The sequence below is a fragment of the Mus caroli genome, unplaced genomic scaffold, assembly GCF_978045245.1.
Source record: "Mus caroli unplaced genomic scaffold, Mus_caroli_1 scaffold_20, whole genome shotgun sequence".
NCBI lineage: Eukaryota > Metazoa > Chordata > Mammalia > Rodentia > Muridae > Mus > Mus caroli.
This window is the reverse complement of record NW_028227275.1, coordinates 818,545-826,235: the sequence shown is the minus strand read 5'-3', so window position 1 is coordinate 826,235 and position 7,691 is coordinate 818,545. Positions and strand designations below refer to the sequence as shown.

At 46.7% G+C, this 7,691-nt stretch overlaps 1 protein-coding gene across 1 annotated transcript; it reads right to left on the bottom strand.

The window, feature by feature from the left end:
• Nucleotides 1–3,583: 3,583 nt before the first annotated feature.
• Prlhr (prolactin releasing hormone receptor) lies at nucleotides 3,584–5,004 on the bottom strand. The gene is made up of 2 exons (XM_021152424.3): nucleotides 4,942–5,004; nucleotides 3,584–4,702 (listed from the first exon to the last, which is right to left on the bottom strand). Exon 2 carries the CDS (start codon nucleotides 4,694–4,696, stop codon nucleotides 3,584–3,586), a length of 1,113 nt encoding a protein of 370 aa, XP_021008083.1. The 5' UTR covers nucleotides 4,697–4,702; nucleotides 4,942–5,004.
• Nucleotides 5,005–7,691: the final 2,687 nt, after the last annotated feature.

The following is a 7,691-nucleotide window of genomic DNA, read 5'->3' as shown; positions in this document are numbered from 1 at the left end:
AGCATCATGTAGACTGGGGACAGACAGTCACAGGACAGCCAGCATGAAGCGTTTATCTCTGAAACTAGTAAAAACTGATAAAATCTAGGTTCGCAGTAAGATTTTCTTGGAGTGACTTCGGAGAGGTGTATTAATTCCACAGCTGGAGACTGTGCCACTGTTGTAATATTTATTATGTCAAACACACTACAAGTCCCAGCCTAAGAAACTTCCCATGCTGACTCAGCTATAAAGATATCTCACACATATTGCAAAGAAACCAATGGGCAGACATAAATCCATTACAGACAGGCATTCCCAACCTCTCTGTGTGAGGGATAAGTATTGTGTCCATTCTCCACCAAGGGATATTCTTACATGAGTGTCCATGAGGTCAGCTCCTGGTCTTGCATCTGAAAGACTACTAGGTGTTCAGGAGTGAGAACCAAAGGTGGTCCAATAGCTCACCAGAGAAAATAAACCTGAAAATGAGCTGCCCTGGTAAAAGAGCAGCCTGAAAAACCATCAGAGCAGCTAGACAAGGTTACATCGCTTGGAGTATTGTTACTTCAGTGTCCCTCACACTTGCTATTCCCAGGTCACTGTTGCCAACACATATTGAAATACTCCCCTGTCAATTCGGTGAGATAAATCTATTGATCATGTGCCAAACTCAAGGCCTGCTGACAATGCTTGCAAAAGGGATTACAGAACCTCCTGTCAGCCTTGGGAAGAAAGGCAGCTGCCAAATTCCAGGCTGGCTCAGTTCCCAGCTTTGGTCTTGACTCACTTCCTGCAGGAGTAAGCCTGCCTACTTGTCTTAGACACTTGCTACTAACCAAAAATGAGTTATGAAATGCAATTCCTATGCATAAGCCTATGCAGATTTCTCTGGAACCCATCTCTGAGAGATGTTTTTACAAGTCAGTTTGTTTGACAAACTGCTTCTAAATAGATATCACATCGGGTAACAATTAATCACTTGCTGTTCAGCTGCCAGCTTCACAATATGCGAAGATGCTTATAAGCACAGCCCAATCCACCACCCTCTTTAGGCTCTCCAGAGGATCTATACAAATGTTTAAAACTTTAAGTCACTGCATGACAAACTGGTGGCAATCTTCCTAGTTTAGGAAGGACAGTTCCTTTTCACAGTGTGACCTTAAACTAATCAGGGAACATTTTATTTATATTTTTTTAACACTTTAACAGTGAAGTCTTAGACTATTTCATGGTGGGTAAATTTATAATGCAGTTTAACTAAAACTGAATAACGTTCCTTCTAAACTGATGCTCTACACAGGAACTGCTTGGATGAATGCCTAAATATTCTAATCATGAGGATTATCCTCTAAAGCTGATAGTACAGGGATTGTCTAAAGACTGACTGGGTTGTCTCCAACTGTGATGTAGAACTCACTGTCATGTCCAGATTCTTAACAACTTCAGTGGGTACAAGTGAATTGTCACAAAGGCATTTCTGAGCAGGTTTGGGAAACGGGGTCAGTGCTTAGGCTGCACATTAAAATCTCCAGAAGTGCTTTGAAAAATGCAGACTCTCAGACCCTATCTCAAGTCGATTAGATGGGAGGAGGGCTGACAGGGATTGACATCAATGTATTTTGTTTGGCTTGGTTTATATTTCCCCAGGGGTTCTAAGAGTAGCCATGGCTGAGAGCCAGTAATTAAAAAAAAAAAAAAAAAAAAAAAAGGCCAAAATTGACACAATCCCTCTCTAACAAATCCCACTTGTTCCCTTCCTCCCCACCCCCACCCCGTTTCCTGTTCTCTCCACAGGTGCCCATTAAAAATATGCTCTGGCTTAGGAAACACAAAAGCCCATCTCTGGGATGCTTAGCAAATACAATTTTTTTGTAACACTGTGTTTGGGAGAGGGCTGCATCATTAGGGTATAGGTTCTCCATGCTCCAGTCTCTAGATGAAGCTCAAAGTCAATTAGGTGCTAAGGCCAGAAGTAGTTACCATCTCCCATCTTAACCTGTTTCAACCTTTTTCAGTCTATGGAATGAAACGCTGTAGCTACTAACAACTTCTGGTGCTGCTTAGTGCAAATATTCATACCCCCATCGGCTGTAGATGTGAAAACTAAACCCTTGTCATTTTGGTACCAAATCTCCTCTTGTACAGCACTCGGATAAATGAGCTAGTCTCTTTTCAACAGTAATAGAAGAGAGGGGAGACCTTCCTGGAGTGGCACTAGAGCCCCACACACTTGCTACAGACAGTAATTCACATCACACACTTCACAGACCTTGGGTTGATACTATGTATCTTTTTCCAAAGTTCCTTCTCTCACCAAACCAGTAGCTGTTTCAGCATCCATTATTGAGGCTCTTGGGAACTGAGGCCCCAAACACGTTCCTCATTAACAGAATTCTGAAAAGGTTAATGTGCTGATCATCAACCCAGGCTCACCCCCAAGAGCCTTCCCTGTTCCTGAAGCCCTGAAAGTGGTTAGCATTTGAACTGTGCATCTTGTGGATGGAAGTTAATTTTTCTGGGCTATCCTTAAGTAATCTGTTTCCAGCCCTGGCTTCTAGGCTGATATGTTGCAAGAATCTCCAGGGAGCAGGTGCTGAGCAGTCAGATGGCAGCTGTTGATCTGTTGAAATTCAGCAATTAGAGGATGCAGGAGAATGCTACTGCACACAGTTTACACTGAGCATTTCTGTCTGGTCGTAAACACTGCTTGTGTGTGCACGCACACACACATATGATGTCTGTCCTCATGGACAGGTACATGTGTCCTTAAGAGAACCACATCTTCCCATTTGCCTATCTCTATAGTGATTGATTCCTCTCATGTAGCCCAGGCTGGTCTCAGATTCCCTATGTAGCCCAGGATGATCATGAACTGATCCCTTTTCCTCTATTTCTTGAGTCATGGGCTCACAGGCATGCACTGTCACACCCTGTTGTGCAAGACTTGAACCCGGGGCTAGGTGAGCTGTCTTCTAACTGACCTGTTTCCTTTATCCTTTCAATATGGTAGCTGAGGAGTTGGAAAGGAGACAAGAATAACACCTCCTGAAATGTAACCTGAAACTGGATTTGTACTATAAATCCAAATGATTTTAAAATGAAAATCTTTTTGGAACATAAAGATCTTCCTCAGGAAATGTTAAAATCCTGGATATTGATTTGGCATCATAATTGATCTGAAATCATAGTGAATCCAAGTCTCAGGTAGACAAAACAGTCATTATATCTCAGCTGGGGCCTTTTAAAAAGGTAAAGTGAAGATCTTCACCAACCCCAGCACCACATTTAAATTCCACCCACAGTGTACTCAAAGAGTAAAAAAGAAAAGCCTGCTACTGATTCATTTTTCTGAACCCAGAAAAATAGCTGTGTTTTGCTTTCGGGGGTAGACCTGATAAATCTGCTTCTCTCTCTCTCCCAAGGCTCTTCTACTCCAAAGCCCACCTAACATTTCACAGAAACACAAAGACCAGACAAATCAAAAGGGCTGGGTGGGAATTCACATGTGTTGGCTTAACTCTAGTGCTGGGAATAAGATCTCAGGATGACCTCTGGGGCTAAGGGATATGAAGTTCCCCAGCTCAGACCTGGCAGAGCGACATCAGATGACCACGCTGACGGTCATGTTCTGGCCATGAGGCACAATCTTGCGGGGCCAGGACAACAACATCTTGCGCAGCTCCTCTCGGAAGCTGTCGTGCAGCCATGCATAGATGAAGGGGTTATAGCAGGCGGAGCTCATAGCAAGCCAGTGGCAGAGGAGCTGCACCAGCCCGAAGGCGTAGGGGTCGATGGCACGCGGGTCCAGGTCCCGCAATAGGTTGAAAATGTGCAGCGGCAGCCAGCAGACCGCGAACACTACCACCACCACCACCAGCAGACAAAAAGTGCGGCGGCGACGCGCTCGGTCCCAGTCAGCTTGACTCTGGGTCACGCTGCCAGGGACCACGCGGTTCCTGAGCTTCACTGACACCCGTACGTAAGACAGGAGGATGGCCAGCAGGGGGAGCAAATAGGTGCCCAGAAGCAGCCCCCAGGCGTAGATCTGGCGTTGGCGCTCCTGCGAGCCCCAGAACTCCTCGCAGAGGCGCACGTCGTGGGGCTTGAGCTCCACATGATAGGTGTGCACTGCGGCCGGCAGCGCCAGCACTGCAGATAATGCCCAGATGCCCAGCACCGCGTAGGCGCTGAGCCTCAGTGAAATGCGCCGACGTAGCGGGTGCACCAGAACCACATAGCGGTCCAAGGCGATTGTGGTGAGTGTGAACACCGATACGTAGACGGTGACCGGCTGCAGGAAGAAAACCAGATGACACAGGCCTCCACCGAACACCCAGCCGCGAGGTTCAAAGGCATAAGCCAGCGTGAGAGGCACACAGGCGGCACACATGAGCACGTCGGACAAGGCCAGGTTGCCGATGAGGAAGTTAGTCACGTTGTGCAGCCGGCGCACGCGCGCGATCACCAGCACAAGCAGGCAGTTGCCCACCAGACCCACGACCACCACGATGCTGTACAACATCACGATCAACCCCTTCAGCTGGTGCACCAGCTGCAGGCTCTGGAACGGCGTGACTGCTGCAGCTCGGGGAACCGTCGCAGACAAGTTGCCCTCCGAGGCCTCTGCGCTCTGGTTGGCTGGAGTGGAGCTGGCTGGCAACAGCCCAGAAGACAAATCGGGGTCTCCAGTGGTCTCAGTGGGCAGTGAGGTCATGGCTACCTGTTCAAAGGTAATCAAAGTTGTCACTTTCCATCTTCCCTCGTGTACCTTTTCCCACCACCCAACTCCTCTCTTGGACACAAGACCCAGAACATCAAACGCAATGAATGTTGTCCTTCCAGTTCTATAAAAAAAAAAAAAAAAAAAAAAAAAAAAGCCTAACACAGGTGCTTTAAACAGCTCCTATTCGTGGATAGCTCTTGCGGTCCCCGGAAGGCAGACCGGGGAGCTGGCCCTACCTGTGAGCAGGCTTGGCTGGCGGGAAAAGGCTCTCAAAGGCGGGAGCAGACTGCCTGCTGTTCTTCAGGGGTCCTCAGCCAACAATGGACGCTCGGGTTGCTCCCTTCTACTAACGGATTCAGTAGTTCCCAGTGGGCCAGCAGCTTGTGAGGGGTCTGGGAGCTCCTCCCCTCCACCTCTTCCCGACTTCAGCTCTCCCTTCTATGGAAGATGGGGGCGGAGCTTACTGCCCAACTCTGTGCTTAAGAGAAGAGAAGCAGCATGTGTAGTAGGAATAAACAAGAAAGGGGGTGGGGCTAGGAAGCTGGGCCCCTCGCTCCAGGGGTGATCTCCTCTTCGGAAGTGTGCTGTGCCCCTGGAGAAGCTGTTCCAGAGGGGTGTGTCCCAGGGGATGACAGAGGAGGTGCGGGAAGCGCCAATGTGTGATGCCCACCAGGTGTAGTCTACAAAGGCACAGAGTCTGAGAGGATTTGGAAATAGGGAAATGTAGATAAACTAGGGAGTGAAGGGAAGTCCTCACAGGACAGCTCCAGATCCTGCAGAGCTCCAACTGCAGCTGACAGAGTCGCTAGAGTTTGGGGGTCTAGCAGAGCTTTTTTATGCTGCACCTGTCGCTGGTCAGGGATTTTAGGGCTATAGAACTCCAGTGTATACTTTGAGCCTTTTGCAGGAGTGGTGGCCAGCGGTTCCTCTCAAAGGGAAAAAATCAGCACCACGGGCAGCTCCCCAGTGCTGTGTGGGTACTGCGCAAGGGGGCTCGCGACAATCGAAATTACTGCAGCTCTGTGGATCTGAAGCTTGCTCCCTGGACTGCCGGTTCAAAGAAGTGCAAGATGGAGGTTGAAGGGTGACTTTGGATCCGATATGGATCATCACCAGGGACTGTGCCATCATTTACCTTCCTAGCTCAGAAAAACGCAGCCATCAGGCCAGTTTGTGCTCTATAAATTCACCCCAATATCTGAACCCTGCCACTCTTTGCTCATTTCTCTTTATCACTACAGCAACCCAAGGCGCCAGCTGTCCTAGCAGAGATTATTGAGTTCCTGACTTTCTTGTCCTCCTAGAATAAAAGCCCTTCCTATCTCGGTTTAGATTTATTTTTTCTTTTTTACGTACTAACAGTTGCAGGATTTCAGAAAGAATAACAAAGGTGACATTTGAAAAGCTTAAGTTTCATAAGATCTTTAGTAGCATGAAGTTGTCACTGAAGTATAAGTTAAGCTGCACAGTGAGAGGTTTGTCAGGGGCTTTGTAACCACCCTGTTCAGAAGCCAGGGCTTCTGAAAGAGGCTGAGTTTCAAGGTCTAGTCCTCTCTGGTAAGTCCTACTTTAGCCTCTGGGGCTTCAGATATCTCAGTTCTACTAGAAAGCTTTAGCAAGTCATTCCACTCTTGAAATTCCAGTGAGTCACTCACACAAGAAGAAAAGTCAGTTATAGCACAAAAGCTATCCATTATTGTGCTATTTCCACCCTACACCCACACTCTCTGAGTGATAATACATGTAGCAGAAACCAGTATGAAAGTCAGAGTGGTAAGTAGTTCACATGTGTACTGGGGCACTTTCCAGAGAAGGTAATTTACCACTTGCCAAATAAATCTGGTAAAGGACTATAAACACTGGCAAAGCTAATAAGCAACAGGGCTAGGATTTCTATCCAGATCTGCCTTACTCCAGAGAAAACCTGTGTGTGTGTGTGTTTGTGTGGTGTGTGTGTGTGTGTGTGTGTTGAGTGTGTGTGTATGCATATGTGTGCATGCGTATGTCTGTGTCTGTGTGTATGCATGTGTGTGGGCATGTGTCTGTGTGTGTGTGTTGAGTGTGTGTGTATGCATATGTGTGCATGTGTATGTCTGTGTATGTGTGTATGCATGTGTGTGGGCATGTGTCTGTGTGCGTGTGTCTGTGTGTGTGTGTATGTGTGGTGAGTGTGTGTGTATGTTTGTATGCATGTGTATACATGTGTGTATCTGTATTATGTGTGTGGGCATATGTCTCTGTGTATGTGTGTGTCGTGTGTCTCTGTGTGTGTGTGTATGTGTGTGTGTGTGTACATGTGGACCTCTGGTATCATTCTTCAAAAGGTGTTGTTGTTGTTGTTTTGATACTAGTACTCTCACAGGGATCTGGGGATCACTAATTAGCCTAGGTAGACCAGTCAATGGGCCTCAAAGGATCTGCCTGTCTCCATCTGAGGTTACAAGTGCACACTACCATGACAGGCTTTTTACAGGAGCCTAGAGATTGAACACAGGTCCTCATACTTGTGTATCAATCACCTCAGCAACCTCCCCAGATCCCAACTGCTGAATTTTAATGTCCATGCCTGAATAACAGGTGAACCTGCCCAGACTGAAAAGACAACATATTCAAATAGACCTGTGAAAAGATACTCTAGAAAAATTGTTTCATTGAGGAAAGCTACAGAAAATCTAATTGTAAATTCAACCTTATCATGATCAAATTCAAAAGATGTTTATGCTTAATCCAAAACATCTCTTCTATCTCATGTAGGAGAAAGACTCTTGGGCCATATGAACTTCAAGGAGTATTTGCTAATAATGTCTGTTATGGTTTGAATTAATATCTTCCAAAGGCCTGTATATTAAAGACTGGGTCTCTCACCAATGGTACAATGGGGAGGTGAAGAAACCTTTAGCAGTTGAAGTTTAATGGGAGGAAGTTAGGTGACTTAAGAGAATGATTGCAGGAACCTAGCCTCTTCCTCCCTAACCCTTTCTGCTTT

Coding starts and splice junctions, on each gene's coding strand:
- Prlhr (XM_021152424.3), bottom strand. CDS start 4,696: ATGACCTCACTGCCCACTGAGACCACTGGAGACCCCGATTTGTCTTCT.